Below are 16,627 nucleotides of genomic sequence, written 5' to 3'. Positions count from 1 at the left end.
CATGCGTCTGAAGTGTTGTAAGTCATCCTTAAATGTGCACCCAAGAGTGTCCATATGTATTTTTATGCATAGTGAGTTTTGGGATGATTTTACATTTGAAATCTGAGGCTCAAACAAGGTCAAAGGTTGCACACTGATCTGAAAATCTGATGAACCAGAAACATTATTCAAATGAGAATTGATATTTCTTTAAATTCTGAAATGAGGCCAAAGTTGAAAGGAGTCTACCAACCAGGCAGGGTCAACACTGAGCATGGATCTTGGCAGAACAAAAAGTAATGTCAAAGCAGTAAAAAATAAAACTTTACTCAATGAAAACATGAGTTATCCACAAACTCCACTGAATTTAATTTATATAGAACAGCGTTTTTATTCTTGGGGTTCCTGGGATCATGGAACAACTATTACACTTATACCCACATACGCATAGAACTTTGTTCAGGAAAATGAAAAACAAACATGTTGGCATTTTGGTATTGTGGTGAGATCAGAGTTTAATGAAGCTAATCGGCACAACTTTGTTTTTGATTCAGAATCCAGTGAGACTCATCTCAATGAGACTCAACGGGACTGTGGTGTGTGTTGGATTCTGCTGTACTCTCTGTGTCCAGCTTCTGCTGTTCTCTCCTCTCTCCTCTCCTCTCTTCTGGTTTATCACCTCTGTCAGAAAAAAGGTAACTACTGTATATCTCTCTCTTTGAGCTTAACTTGTTAATGTCAGAAATATCTGTGATAATCTGGAAAATTATTTTAAATCAAAAAGAAACCTGGATTCAGATGAGTCTCTTCTTTTGATCAGTGTTTGAGTTTGGGTGTACCATGCTGTAGTGATGTTGTATTGATTTCTGCAGCTAAAGAACCTCCAGCTGATCAGCAAAGACCTCACACAAGACTGAATCAGGTAGGTGAAACAGTAAAATATAATGAATCATGGCAATAAATCAGTACACGATCACAATTCTAAACAACAAATGTCAAATTTTAGGATGAAGATGTGTGTTATGCTGCACTGGAAATCCGTCCAGCATCACACAGACCAAAGAAGAAGAAAACCCAGAGTTCTGACTTCAGCACCTATTCTGCCATCAATACTTCTAGGATGTAGAGAGTCTACAACAAAAGACATGACTAGAGACTAGGGATGCTAATTTTGAATTTTTTTTACTGTCCAATAACCAACCCTTGTTAACCGATTATTAACCGTTAACTGACAACATTAGTACGTCACATGCAGCGGTGCTATTTTTAGCGCCTAACAAGCCGCCCAGCTGCAACGAAAAGCCGATGCACAAACAAGTTAAATCCATCATTTATCGCCAGCTGCAGTGTATACGCAAAACAGACAACCGGGGACTCAGTTGTCTGTTTTGCTATCTAGTTGAGAAATGAGTAACATTTGTGGTGAAGAGCGCTAGCATTATTACCTACGTGTGTAACATCGGTACCCAACAACGGCAATAAGAGACATCGTCAGAAGTCACGTGACTGCAAGGCATCTACACCAGCGTTGCTGTCGTGACTGGTAATAAATTGTATAATGATGATTAATGATGAACCGTATAATTAATTCGTAGGCACACATATGACCATTCTGTCACTTATCTTCCCCCAATTGAAAGCTGTGCAACAATCATCATTATCTATGTGTATCTATATGTATGAAAATCTGAATGCAGAAAATATAGTTGTTTCTTCATTTGCTTTTTTTTAAAGTGGAAAGCAAAGATGTTTTTGAAAAGTTTATACTAAACTCTATTTCTAATTTCCTTACACAATTTCTAATAAATAAAATAATTTTAAAAAACTCAGATAGAAAACCTGTTTGTTGTTGTTGATTACAATTCAGCTTCAGATTCACTTTTTTGATTGAAATCAATCTTTAACATTTCATAATGGCTGTGATGGCTGCTTGACCGTAACAAGACATGATCGCTGTTTTCAGGCAATTTCCTGTTTTTATCTCAAGTTAGCCATCAGCCCTGACCCTACACCAGCAGAGTTTGATACAACTCCAAGTATTATCATTTGTGTTAATTTAATGTAACGCTAGATCATGGGAAAAAGTTGAACCATACACTTCTAGTAGGGCTGTTTTCGTGCTAGTAAAAAATCGGTCTGTGTGATGAATCAAACTACCGCAGAAGCACCCGTGCAATGTGTGTGTGAGACAGAGCCACTTGTTCGTTTGAGCGACATCACAACCATAAAACATACCGGTAATTCAAATAAACCCAAGTCAAGTTCCCGTGTCTTGCCAGCCACCTGCTGGTTAAAGTGAAGGGGGTTAGCCCCAAAGTTAGCAACAACTCCGGCTCAGGCTCTCTCAAAACGATAGTTCGGGTGTTTTGAAGTGGGGTTGTATGAGGTACTTATCCATAGTAGGTGTATTACTTACAGTAGATGAGGGTCGGCGTGTCCCCAGCATCGAGAAACAAACAGGTGTACCGACACCAGAGCAAAGCAATACAGTGCTGTGGACGGGCACAACAGAAAAAACTATTTTAGCCACTTAAAAGAAAGGCTCACCTAAAAAGAATCAATATCCATTTAAGTGTACGCTGTATTTAGAATATTTCACCACTTTATCTTGCCATCAGACAGCACTTTCCTTCTTCTTTCCTACGGGGAACTGAAGTAAAGGTGAAACTCTCTCCAAAGCCAGCAGGCTCAGATGACAAAAACAGTATAGATACGTTTCACTTTCAGTTCAGGTTGCCGTTGGAAAATATTCTAAATAGTACACTTAAACTGATATCAATTTTTTTAGGTGAGCCTTTTTTTAAGTGGCTAAAATAGTTTTTTTATGCCGTCCCCGTCCACAGCACATTATTGCTTTGCTCTGGTGCCGCTGCTCCTATCAGTTTCTCCAAACTGGGGGCACGCCGACCGTAATCTACTGTTAAGTAATACACCTATTATGAATAAGTACCTCATAAAACCCTACTTCAAAACAACCGAACTATCCCTATAAGGTGGGCTGATCTTTAAGGTGGACCAGCTTTTCTCCTCTCTGTTAGCTGTTTAACTGATAGCAATAATCGGTCAAAATTCGTATAGTCGGTTAACGGTTAGACAGTAAATTATTAATGAACAGCTCTATTACAATCAAATACGAGTAGAATACTACCGGCTATACACAAATATGAGTTCACTGAAGTAATAACCCTTCCTTCTCTTACAGATTCCCTGGTCAAATTGATGGTTCAAACTAAGGTACCGCCTCCTGAGCAATAATAGTTTAGGATGATGGGGTGTCACCAATTAGATTTCAGGTTTGGCCCAGGTCACTCCCTGCACACACCCCTGTTTAACCTGGAAATTTTCCATTTAAACTTCTGAATGGATGTAAAAGCCTCCAGTGATAGTTTGCTATTGTAGATCTCAAATGGAAAAAACCTGATTGCCCTTCTAAAGAAGGGATTATTATATCTTCAAAATTAATTTCAAAAGTGGAGTTAAAATCAATAATTAATTATTTCTGAAGATCCTTGTTTAATATACTTGCTTAGCTCAAAAAGGGAGAAAACAGATCTGGTCTCTGAGGTCTACAAAGTGTCACAGTTTGTCAAACTGTGGCAGCAGGCTGACCTGGAGGATGTTAGGTTGTAATTTAGCATGAAAATAAATGTTCTTACCACAGCAGAAGTAAATAAATCTACCTTCATCAAGGACAGGTTCTCATTCAGCACCAAACTGAACAGCTTGAATGTGGTGAGTATTGTTTGTAAAACAACAGAGCATCAATTCGCTGCACAGTATCACACCACGAAGTGTGGACATCAATACAGGCATGTTTGTAGACACATATAGAACACAGCTGTACCACAGCTTTCACACTTCATAGTTTCAATCGACATGATGACGTTTTTCTGGGAAGAAAGTCTCTACAGAAGAGGTTGTGGTCGAGTTTGAGTTCGGCAGATCAGACAGTGCTCATATGAGTCATTTTTTGGAACGGCCATACACTATAGGGTGTTTTGGTAGGCATTGATAATTGACCTATTCAAATACAACAACTTGGTGGAACTGGAAGTTTCTGCTCACTCTACACTGTACACAAAACATGCATTTTATTCCACATCATTGCCTAATTGGAGGATTGTCTACTTCTGGTACTTGTGAATCAGAATTTACAAAATTATAACAACCCTAAACAAATATACTGTACGTCCAACAAAGCCACTACTGCAAGTATTGCTAGGCTGAAATCTACCGTGTGAATAGCAACACCTCAGTTATACGCCAGGGTAAAGTGGAGTTTGTCTTGAAACATCAGAATACCACAAATCTTTACACCAATAGAAAAACAACCACAGAAGAAAATTTTCCACTTGACTGGCCAATCACCACTTACTCCCTTACGTACTTCCTTTGACGGAAACGTCTGTGCGGGGCATGATATCCGTTAGTAAGACCTGTTTCACTGTCTTTTATCTCTCGGTCATCATCACACATGGAGGGGCTGCACATTTTTCTGGTCGTTCTCTTAGGTAATTTTCTTTTCTTTATATACTAATTTTGGATGATTCAATTACAATTTAATTGTGAGAATAATTCATAAACATTCTCATTGTTGTTATGTTGAGCAGGAACCTGCAACTGCTGTAATGTGAAACCCTGTAACGCTGGGCATATTTCAATCTGCTTTTACAATTGTGTTTGTATTACAGGAGTTGTATCCTGCAGTCATGATTCAATTTCTGGATCAGTGTTGGAGGCGACAGTCAGACCAGGAGACAACATCACTCTCTACTGTGACTGTAAATCATCAAGTGGAGTATACATAGTGTGGTACAGGAACTGCTCTCATGAGAACCAGCCTTCTCTTGTCCTTAGAGTAATACGCGGTCCATCGGCGGCCGACGAATCTTATTATAATCTGAAGATTCTCCCTCGTTTTCAATTTGTGAGCAACTCTTCTTCTGAATCCTATGACCTGCTGATCATGAACATCACTGAGTCTGATGAGGGCCTCTACTACTGTGGAACTGAACAGCCAAGAGTGGAGAATAAAGAATTAATTATTCCCAGAAGTGTTTACAGCTATGGCAAAGTCACAACAAGGATCCTATTCGGTAAGTATGCTGGTCTGACTTTGTGCCTGCAAGATCGGTGTGACTGCAGTAAATGTATTAATTTGACTAAATCATCGAACAGTGGGGCTGGGCAATATATTGATATAATATCGATATCGTGATATGAAACTTGATATCATCCTAGATTTTGGATATCGAAATATCATGATAAGTGTTATCTTTTCCTGGTTTTAAAGGCTGCGTTACAGTAAAGTGATGTAATTTTCTGAACTTACCAGACTGTTCTAGCTGTTTGCCTTTACCCACTTAGTCATTATATCCACATTACTGATCATTATCTATCCAAAAATCTCATTGCGTAAATATTTTGTAAAAGCACCAATAGTCAACCCCACAATATTGTTGCAATATCGATATTGAGGTATTTGGTCAAAAAATATGGTGATATTTGATTTTCTCCATATCCACCTGCCATATCATACAGTAGGAAAATGTGCCTAGATATTGTGCATTTATATTAATGATCAAAAGGGTGAACCATCATGAAGTCTACCACACAACAGTGCACATAAAATAATAAGATCTGTGTCAACAACTGCCAATCTGGAGTAAAAAAGTCTATAATGGTTTATACAAATAATTCTTCCCAAATCTGAGACTGCATGCATCTGAAGTGTTGTAAGTCATCCTTAAACGTGCACCCAAGATTTTCCATATGTATTTTTATGCGTAGTGAGTTTTGAGATAATTTTACATTCAAAATCTGAGGCTCAAACAAGGTCAAACCAGAAACATTATTCAAATCAGAATGGATATTTCTTTAAATTCTGAAATGGGGCCAAAGTTGAAAAGTCTACCAACCAGGCAGGGTCAACACTGAGCATGGGTCTTGGCAGAACAAACAGTAATGTCAAAGCAGTAAAAAATAAAACTTTACTCAATGAAAACATGAGTTATCCACAAACTCCACTGAATTTAATTTAAATCAAACAGCGTTTTTATTCTTGGGGTTCCTGGGATCATGGAACAACTATTACACTTATACCCACATATGCATAGAACTTTGTTCAGGAAAATGAAAAACAAACATGTTGGCATTTTGGTATTGTGGTGAGATCAGCGTTTAATGAAGCTAATCGGCACAACTTTGTTTTTGATTCAGAATCCAGTGAGACTCATCTCAATGAGACTCAACGGGACTGTGGTGTGTGTTGGAGTCTGCTGTACTCTCTGTGTCCAGCTTCTGCTGTTCTCTCCTCTCTCCTCTCCTCTCTTCTGGTTTATCACCTCTGTCAGAAAAAAGGTAACTACTGTATATCTCTCTCTTTGAGTTTAACTTGTTAATGTCAGAAATATCTGTGATAATCTAGAAAATTAATCTAAATCACAAAGAAACCTGGATTCAGATGAGTCTCTTCTTTTGATCTGTGTTTGAGTTTGGGTGTACCATGCTGTAGTGATGTTGTATTGATTTCTGCAGCTAAAGAACCTCCAGCTGATCAGCAAAGACCTCACACAAGACTGAATCAGGTAGGTGAAACAGTAAAATAGAAAGAATCATGGCAATAAATCAGTACACGATCCCGATTCTAAACAACAAATGTCAAATTTTAGGATGAAGATGTGTGTTATGCTGCACTGGAAATCCGTCCGGCATCACACAGACCAAAGAAGAAGAAAACCCAGAGTTCTGACTTCAGCACCTATTCTGCCATCAATACTTCTAGGATGTAGAGAGTCTACAACAAAAGACATGACTAGAGACTAAGGATGCTAATTTTGAATTTTTTTTTTAACCGATAACCAACCCTCGTCAACCGATTATTAACCATTAACTAACAACATTAGTACGTCACATGCAGCGGTGCCATTTTTAGCGCCTAACAAGCCGCCCAGCTGCAACGAAAAGCCGATTCACAAAAAAATTAAATCCATCATTTATCGCCAAATGCAGTGTATACGCAAAACAGACAACTGGGGACTCAGTTGTCTGTTTTGCTATCTAGGTGAGAAATGAGTAACATTCGTGGTGAAGAGCGCTAGCATTATTACCTACGTGTGTAACATCGGTACCCAACAACAGCGATAAGAGACATCGTCAGAAGTCACGTGACTGCAAGGCATCTACACCAGCGTTGCTGTCATGACTGGTAATAAATTGTATAATGATGATTAATGATGAACCGTATAATTAATTCGTAGGGACACATATAGACCATTCTGTCACTTATCTTCCCCCCATTTAAAGCTGAGCAACAATCATCATCTATGTGTATCTATATGTATGAAAATCTGTATGCAGAAAAATATAGTTGTTTCTTTATTTGCTTTTTTTGAAGGTGGAAAGCAAAGATGTTTTTGAAAAGTTTATACTAAACTCTATTTCTAATTTCCTTACACAATTTATAATAAATAAAATAATTTAAAAAAACTCAGATAGAAAACCTGTTTGTTGTTGTTGATTACAATTCAGCTTCAGATTCACTTTTTTGATTGAAATCGATCTTTAACATTTCATAATGGCTGTGATGGCTGCTTGACCGTAACAAGACGTGATTGCTGTTTTCAGGCAATTTCCTGTTTTTATCTCAAGTTAGCCATCAGCCCTGACCCTACACCAGCAGAGTTTGATACAACTCCAAGTATTATCATTTGTGTTAATTTAATGTAACGCTAGATCATGGGAAAAAGTTGAACCATACACTTCTAGTAGGGCTGTTTTCGTGCTGGGAAAGAATCGGTCTGTGTGATGAATCAAATTACCGCAGTAGCACCCGTGCAATGCGTGTGTGAGACAGAGCCACTTGTTCGTTTGAGCGACATCACAACCATAAAACATACCGGTAATTCAAATAAACACAAGTCAAGTTCCCGTGTCTTGCCAGCCACCTGCTGATTAAAGTGAAGGGGGTTAGCCCCAAAGTTAGCAACAACTCCGGCTCAGGCTCTCTTAAAAGGATAGTTCGGGTGTTTTGAAGTGGGGTTGTATGAGGTACTTATCCATAGTAGGTGTATTACTTACAGTAGATGACGGTCGGCGTGTCCCCAGCATCGAGAAACATACAGGAGTACCGACACCAGAGCAAAGCAATACAGTGCTGTGGACGGGGACAGCCGACCGTAATCTACTGTTAATTAATACACCTACTATGAATAAGTACCTCATAAAACCCCACTTCAAAACACCCAAACTATCTCTTTAAGGTGGGCTGATCTTTAAGGTGGACCAGCTATTCTCCTCTCTGTTAGCTGTTTAACTGATAGCAATAATCGGTCAAAATTAGTATTGTCGGTTAACGGTTAAACAGTAAATTATTAACAGCTCTATTACAATCAAATACATGTACCGGCTTGACACCAATGTGAGTTCAGTGAAGTAATGACCCTTCCTTCTCTTACAGGTTCCCTGGTCAAATTGATGGTTCAAACTAAGGTACCGCCTCCCGAGCAATAATAGTTTAGGATGATGGGGTGTCACCAATTAGATTTCAGGTTTGGCCCAGGCCACTCCCTGCACACACCCCTGTTTTAACCTGGAAATGTTCCATTCAAACTTCTGAATGGATTTAAAAGCCTCCAGTGATAGTTTGTCATTGTAGAGCTCAAATGGAAAAAAAACTGATTGCCCTTCTAAAGAAGGGATTATTATATCTTCAAAATTAATTTCAAAATTGGAGTTAAAGTTAATAAGTCAATAATTAATTATTTCTGAAGATCCTTGTTTAATATACTTGCTTAGCTCAAAAAGGGAGAAAACAGATCTGGTCTCTGAGGTCTACAAAGTGTCACAGTTTGTCAAACTGTGGCAGCAGGCTGACCTGGAAACAAGTTCAAAGATGTTAGGTTGTAATTTAGCGTAAAAATAAATGTTCCTACCACAGCGGATGAAAATAAATCTACCTTCATCAAGGACAGGTTCTCATTCAGACACCAAACTGAACAGCTTGAATGTGGTGAGTATTGTTTGTAAAACAACAGAGCATCAATTCGCTGCAAAGTATCACACCACGAAGTGTGGACATCAATACAGGCATGCGTGTAGACACATATAGAACACAGCTGTACCACAGCTTTCACACTTCATTGTTTCAATCGACATGATGACGTTTTTCTTGGGAAGAAAGTCTCTACAGAAGAGGTTGTGGTCGAGTTTGAGTTTGGCGGAGCAGACGATGCTCATATGAGTAATTTTTTGGAACGGCCATACACTATAAGTTGTTTTGGTAGGCATTAATAATTGACCTATTCAAATATGACAACTTGGTGGAACTGGAAGTTTCTGCTCACTCTACACTGTACACAAAACATGCATTTTATCCCACATCATTGCCTAATTGGAGGATTGTCTACTTCTGGTACTTGTGCATCAGAATCTCCAAGTTTATAACAACCCTGAGCAAATATACTGTACGTCCAACAAAGCCACTACTGCAAGTATTGCAAGGCTGAAATCTACCATGTGAATAGCAACACCTCAGTTATACGCCAGGGTAAAGTGGAGTTTGTCTTGAAACATCAGAATACCACAAATCTTTAAACCAATAGAAAACCACAGAAGAAAATTTTCTACTCGACTGGCCAATCACCACTTACTCCCTTACGTACTTCCTTTGACGGAAAAGTCTGCACAGGGCATGTTATCCGTTAGTAAGACCTGTTTCACTGTCTTTTATCTCTCGGTCATCATCAGACACGGAGGGGCTGCACATTTTTCTGGTCGTTCTCTTAGGTAATTTTCTTTTCTTTATACTAATTTTGGATGATTCAATTACAATTTTATTTTGAGAATTATTCATAAACATTCTTATTGTTGTTATATTGAGCAGGAACCTGCACCTGCTGTAATGTGAAACCCTGTAACGCTGGGCATATTTCAATCCGCTTTTACAATTGTGTTTGTATTAAAGGAGTTGTATCCTGCAGTCATGATTCAATGTCTGGATCAGTGTTGGAGGCGACAGTCAGACCAGGAGACAACATCACTCTCTACTGTGACTGTAAATCATCAACTGGAGTATACATAGTGTGGTACAGGGACTGCTCTCATGAGAACCAGCCTTCTCTTGTCCTTAGAGTAATACGCCGTTCATCGACGGACAATGACGCTAATTTTAATCTGAAGATTTTCCCTCGTTTTGAATTTGTGAGAAACTCTTCTTCTGTATCCTTTGACCTGCTGATCATGAACATCACTGAGTCTGATGAGGGCTTCTACTACTGTGGAACTGTACAGACAAGAGTGGAGAATAAAGAATTGATTACTCCCAGAGATGTTTACAGATATGGCAACGTCACAACAAGGATCCTATTCCGTAAGTATGCTGGTCTGACTTTGTGCCTGCAAGATCGGTGTGACTGCAGTAAATGTAATAATTTGACTAAATCATCATACAGTAGGGCTGGGCAATATATTTATATAATATCGATATCGTGATATGAAACTTGATATCATCCTAGATTTTGGATATCGAAATATCATGATATGTGTTGTCTTTTCCTGGTTTTAAAGGCTGCGTTACAGTAAACTGATGTAATTTTCTGAACTTACCAGACTGTTCTAGCTGTGTGCCTTTACCCATTTAGTCATTATATCCACATTACTGATCATTATCTATCAAAAATCTCATTGCGTAAATATTTTGTAAAAGCACCAATATCCAACCCTACAATATTGTTGCAATATCGATATCGAAGTATTTGTTCAAAAATATCATATTTGATTTTCTCCATCTCGCCCTGCCGTATCATACAGTAGGAAAATGTGCCCAGATATTGTGCACTTATATTAATGATCAAAAGGGTGAACCATCATGAAGTCTACCACACAACAGTGAACAGGGAGTGAAATAGTGTATAATGGTTTTTCAAATAATTCTTCCCAAATCTGAGACTGCATGCATCTGAAGTGTTGTAAGTCATCCTTTAACGTGCAACTAAGATTTTCCATATATATTTTTATGCGTAGTGAGTTTTGGGATAATTTTACATTCAAAATCTGAGGCTCAAACAAGGTCAAAGGTTGCACACTGATATCAAAATCTGATGAACCAGAAACATTATTAAAATGAGAATTGATATTCCTTTAAAATCTGAAAAGGGGCCAAAGTTGAAAAGAGTCTACCAACCAGGCAGGGTCAACACTGAGCATGGGTCTTGGCAGAACAAACAGTAATGTCAAAGCAGTAAAAAATAAAACTTTACTCAATGAAAACATGAGTTATCCACAAACTCCACTGAATTTAATTTAAATCCAAAAGCATTTTTATTCTTGGGGTTCCTGGGATCATGGAATAACTATTACACTTATACCCACATATGCATAGAGCTTTGTTCAGGAAAATGAAAAACAAACATATCGGCATTTCGGTATTATTGTGAGATCAGAGTTTAATGAAGCTAATCGGCACAACTTTGTTTTAGATTCAGAATCCAGTGAGACTCATCTCAATGAGACTCAACGGGACTGTGGTGTTTGTTGGAGTCTGCTGTACTCTCTGTGTCCAGCTTCTGCTGTTCTCTCCTCTCTCCTCTCCTCTCTTCTGGTTTATCACCTCTGTCAGAAAAAAGGTAACTACTGTATATCTCTCTCTTTGAGCTTAACTTGTTAATGTCAGAAATATCTGTGATAATCTAGAAAATGAATTTAAATCACAAAGAAACCTGGATTCAGATAAGTCTCTTCTTTTGATCTGTGTTTGAGTTTGGGTGTACCATGCTGTAGTGATGTTGTATTGATTTCTGCAGCTAAAGAACCTCCAGCTGATCAGCAAAGACCTCACACAAGACTGAATCAGGTAGGTGAAACAGTAAAATAGAAAGAATCATGGCAATAAATCAGTACACGATCCCGATTCTAAACAACAAATGTCAAATTTTAGGATGAAGATGTGTGTTATGCTGCTCTGGAAATCTGTCCGGCATCACAGAGACCAAAGAAGAAGAAAACCCAGAGTTCTGACTTCAGCACCTATTCTGCCATCAATACTTCTAGGATGTAGAGAGTCTACAACAAAAGACATGACTAGAGACTAAGGATGCTAATTTTTTTTTTAACCGACAACCAACCCTCATTAACCGATTATTAACCATTAACTGACAACATTAGTACGTCACATGCAGCGGTGCTATTTTTAGCGCCTAACAAGCCGACCAGCTGCAACGAAAAGCCGATTCACAAAAAAATTAAATCCATCATTTATCGCCAGCTGCAGTGTATACGCAAAACAGACAACCAGGGACTCAGTTGTCTGTTTTGTTATCTAGTTAAGAAATGAGTAACATTTGTGTTGAAGAGCGCTAGCATTATTACCTACGTGTGTAACATCGGTACCCAACATCGGCGATAAGAGACATCGTCAGAAGTCACGTGACTGCAAGGCATCTACACCAGCGTTGCTGTCATGACTGGTAATAAATTGTATAATGATGATTAATGATGAACCGCATAATTAATTCGTAGGCACACGTATAGACCATTCTGTCACTTATCTTCCCCCCATTTAAAGCTGAGCAACAATCATCATTATCTATGACTGACATGTATGAAAATCTGAATGCAGAAAATAGTTCTTTTTTATTTGCTTTTTTTGAAGGTGGAAAGAAACGATGTTTTTGAAAAGTTTATACTAAACTCTATTTCTAATTTCCTTACACAACTTATAATAAATAAAATAATAATAAAAAACTCAGATAGAAAACCTGTTTGTTGTTGTTGATTACAATTCAGCTTCAGATTCACTTCTTTGATTGAAATCGATCTTTAACATTTCATAACGGCTGTGATGGCTGCTTGACCGTAACAAGACATGATCGCTGTTTTCAGGCAATTTCCTGTTTTTATCTCAAGTTAGCCATCAGCCCTGACCCTACACCAGTAGAGTTTGATACTACTCCAAGTATTATAATTTTTGTGAATGTTTTTAACACTAGACCATGGGAAAAAGTTGAACCATACACTTCTAGTAGGGCTGTTTTCGTGCTGGGAAAGAATCGGTCTTTGTGATGAATCAAATTACCGCAGTAGCACCCGTGCAATGCTTGTGTGAGACAGATTCACTTGTTCGTTTGAGCGACATCACAACCATAAAACATACCGGTAATTCAAATAAACCCAAGTCAAGTTCCCGTGTCTTGCCAGCCACCTGCTGATTAAAGCGAAGGGGGTTAGCCCCAAAGTTAGCAACAACTCCGGCTCATGTCCCCAATTTTGAGAAACAAACAGGCGTACCGACACCAGAGCAAAGCAATACAGTGCTGTGGACGGGGACAACAGAAAAAAATATTTTAGCCACTTAAAAGAAAGGCTCACCTAAAATGAATCAATATCCATTTCAGTGTACGCTATATTTAGAATATTTTCACCACTTTATCTTGCCATCAGACAGCACTTTCCTTCTCCTTTCTGACGGGAAACTGAAGTAAAGGTGAAACTCTCTCCAAAGCCAGCAGGCTCAGATGACAATAACAGTATAGATACGTTTCACTTTCAGTTCAGGTTGCCTTTGGAAAATATTCTAAATAGTACACTTAAACTGATATAAATTTTTTTAGGTGAGCCTTTTTTTAAGTGGCTAAAATAGTTTTTTTGTGCCGTCCCCGTCCACAGCACATTATTGCTTTGCTCTGGTGCCGCTGCTCCTATCAGTTTCTCCAAACTGGGGGCACGCCGACCGTAATCTACTGTTAAGTAATACACCTACTATGAATAAGTACCTCATAAAACCCCACTTCAAAACACCCGAACTATCCCTTTAAGGTGGGCTGATCTTTAAGGTGGACCAGCTATTCTCCTCTCTGTTAGCTGTTTAACTGATAGCAATAATCGGTCAAAATTCGTATTGTCGGTTAACGGTTAAACAGTAAATTATCAATGAACAGCTCTTTTACAATCAAATACGAGTAGAATACTACCAGCTTGACACCAATATGAGTTCAGTGAAGTAATGACCCTTCCTTCTCTTACAGGTTCCCTGGTCAAATTGATGGTTCAAACTAAGGTACCACCTCCCGAGCAATAATAGTTTAGGATGATGGGGTGTCACCAATTAGATTTCAGGTTTGGCCCAGGTCACTCCCTGCACACACCCCTGTTTTAACCTGGAAATGTTCCATTTAAAGTTCTGAATGGATGTAAAAGCCTCCAGTGACAGATTGTCATTGTAGATCTCAAATGGAAAAAAGAACCTGATTGCCCTTCTAAAGAAGGGATTATTATATCTTCAAAATTAATTTCAAAAGTGGAGTTAAAATCAATAATTAATTATTTCTGAAGATCCTTGTTTAATATACTTGCTTAGCTGAAAAAGGGAGAAAAGAGATCTGGTCTCTGAGGTCTACAAAGTGTCACAGTTTGACAAACTGTGGCAGCGGGCTGACATGGAAGATGTTAGGTTGTAATTTAGCATGAAAATAAATGTTCCTACCACAGCTGACTGAAATAAATCTACCTTCATCAAGGACAGGTTCTCATTCAGCACCAAACTGAACAGCTTGTATGTGGTGAGTATGGTTTGTAAAACAACAGAGCATCAATTCGCTGCACAGTATCACACCACGAAGTGTGGACATCAATACAGGCATGTGTAGACACATACAGAACACAGCTGTACCACAGCTTTCACACTTCATAGTTTCCATCATTTCACCTCATCAGTCCTCTGAAGTGATATGTGCTATAAGAAACTATAAAAGTGTAGATGTTACCGATGATGATGTTTTTCTTGGGAGAAGAGGTTGCGGTCGAGTTTGAGTTTGGCAGATCAGACGATGCTCATATGAGTAACTTTTTGGAATGGCCATACACTATAGGGTGTTTTGGTAGGCATTGATAATTGACCTATTCAAATATGACAACTTATTGAAACTGGAAGTTTCTGCTCACTCTACACTGTACACAAAACATGCAATTTAACCCATATCATTGCCTAATTGGAGGATTGTCTACTTCTGATACTTGTGCATCAGAATCTACAAGTTTATAACAACCCTGAGCAAATATACTGTACGTCCTACAAAGCCATTACTGCAAGTATTGCTAGGTTGAAATCTACCATGTGAATAGCAACACCTCAGTTATACGCCGGGGTATAGTGGGGTTTGTCTTATTGTATGTGTTATCAAGTGATCACATAGGAAACATCAGAATACCACAAATCTTTACACCAATAGAAATCAACCACAGAAGAAAATTTTCCACTTGACTGGCCAATCAGCACTTACCCCCTTACGTACTTCCTTTGACGGAAAAGTCTGCGCGGGGCATGATATCTGTTAGTAAGACCTGTTTCACTGTCTTTTATCTCTCGGTCATCATTACACATGGACGGGCTGCACATTTTTCTGGTCGTTCTCTTAGGTAATTTTTTTTATACTCATTATGGATGATTCAATTACAATATAATTGTGAGAATAATTCAGAAAACATTCTCATTGTTGTTATATTGAGCAGGAACCTGCACCTGCTGTAATGTGAAACCCTGTAACACTGGGCATATTTCAATCTGCTTTTACAATTGTTTTTGTAGGAGTTGTATCCTGCAGTCATGCTTCAATTTCTGGATCAGTGTTGGAGGCGACAGTCAGATCAGGAGACAACATCACTCTCTACTGTGACTGTAAATCATCAAGTAAAGTACGCATAGTGTGGTACAGGAACTGCTCTCATGAAAACCAGCCTTCTCTTGTCCTTACAGTTAATGAAGGTTCATACGAGACTATGAAGATTCTCCCTCGTTTTCAATTTGTGAGAAACTCTTCTTCTGAATCCTATGACCTGCTGATCACGAACATCACTGAGTTTGATGAGGGCCTCTACTACTGTGGAACTGAACAGACAAAATTGGAGGATGAAAAATGTCTTATTTCCAGACATTTTTCCAGACATGGCAACCTCACAACAAGGATCCTATTCGGTAAGTATGCTTGTCTGACTTTGTGCCTGCAAGATCGGTGTGACTGCAGTAAATGTAATAATTTGACTAAATCATCATACAGTAGGGCTGGGCAATATATTGATATAATATCAATATTGTGTTATGAGACTATATATTGTCCTAGATTTTGGATATCGAAATATCATGATAAGTGTTGTCTTTTCCTGGTTTTAAAGGCTGTATTACAGTAAAGTGATGTAATTTTCTGAACTTACCAGACTGTTCTAGCTGTTTGCCTTTACCCACTTAGTCATTATATCCACATTACTGATCATTATCTATCAAAAATCTCATTGCGTAAATGTTTTGTAAAAGCACCAATATCCAACCCTACAATATTGTTGCAATATCGATATTGAAGTATTTGGTCAAAAATATGGTGATATTTGATTTTCTCCATATCACCCTGCCGTATCATACAGTAGGAAAATGTGCCCAGATATTGTGCACTTATATTAATGATCAAAAGGGTGAACCATTATGAAGTCTACCACACAACAGTGCACATAAAATAATAAGATGTGTGTCAACAACTGCCAATCTGGAGTGAAATAGTGTATAATGGTTTATACCAACAATTCTTCCCAAATCTGAGACTGCATGCATCTGAAGTGTTGTAAGTCATCCTTAAATGTGCACCCAAGATTTTCCATATGTATT

The 16,627-nt window shown here is 38.4% G+C and overlaps 1 protein-coding gene and 3 long non-coding RNA genes across 4 annotated transcripts; all 4 read left to right on the top strand.

Annotated features, from left to right (window-relative positions):
- Positions 1-371: 371 nt before the first annotated feature.
- On the top strand, positions 372-1,526 carry LOC119485685. Its single transcript, XR_005206338.1, has 3 exons — positions 372-674; positions 852-901; positions 986-1,526. It is a non-coding gene; the product is annotated as an uncharacterized LOC119485685 (long non-coding RNA).
- Positions 1,527-4,369: 2,843 nt separating this feature from the next.
- LOC119485684 lies at positions 4,370-4,996 on the top strand. The gene is made up of 2 exons (XR_005206337.1): positions 4,370-4,490; positions 4,671-4,996. It is a non-coding gene; the product is annotated as an uncharacterized LOC119485684 (long non-coding RNA).
- A 49-nt stretch (positions 4,997-5,045) lies between these two features.
- Positions 5,046-6,834, top strand: LOC119485683. The gene is made up of 4 exons (XR_005206336.1): positions 5,046-5,075; positions 6,199-6,339; positions 6,517-6,566; positions 6,651-6,834. It is a non-coding gene; the product is annotated as an uncharacterized LOC119485683 (long non-coding RNA).
- Positions 6,835-9,736: 2,902 nt separating this feature from the next.
- Positions 9,737-12,037, top strand: LOC119485682. Its single transcript, XM_037765414.1, has 5 exons — positions 9,737-9,765; positions 9,944-10,348; positions 11,457-11,603; positions 11,781-11,830; positions 11,915-12,037. Exons 2-5 carry the CDS (start codon positions 9,970-9,972, stop codon positions 12,032-12,034), a joined length of 696 nt encoding a protein of 231 aa, XP_037621342.1. The 5' UTR covers positions 9,737-9,765; positions 9,944-9,969; the 3' UTR covers positions 12,035-12,037.
- The last annotated feature ends 4,590 nt before the right edge of the window (positions 12,038-16,627 follow it).

The sequence above is a fragment of the Sebastes umbrosus genome, chromosome 3 (assembly GCF_015220745.1).
Source record: "Sebastes umbrosus isolate fSebUmb1 chromosome 3, fSebUmb1.pri, whole genome shotgun sequence".
In the NCBI taxonomy this organism is placed as follows: domain Eukaryota; kingdom Metazoa; phylum Chordata; class Actinopteri; order Perciformes; family Sebastidae; genus Sebastes; species Sebastes umbrosus.
This window is presented reverse-complemented; position numbering and strand designations above follow the sequence as displayed.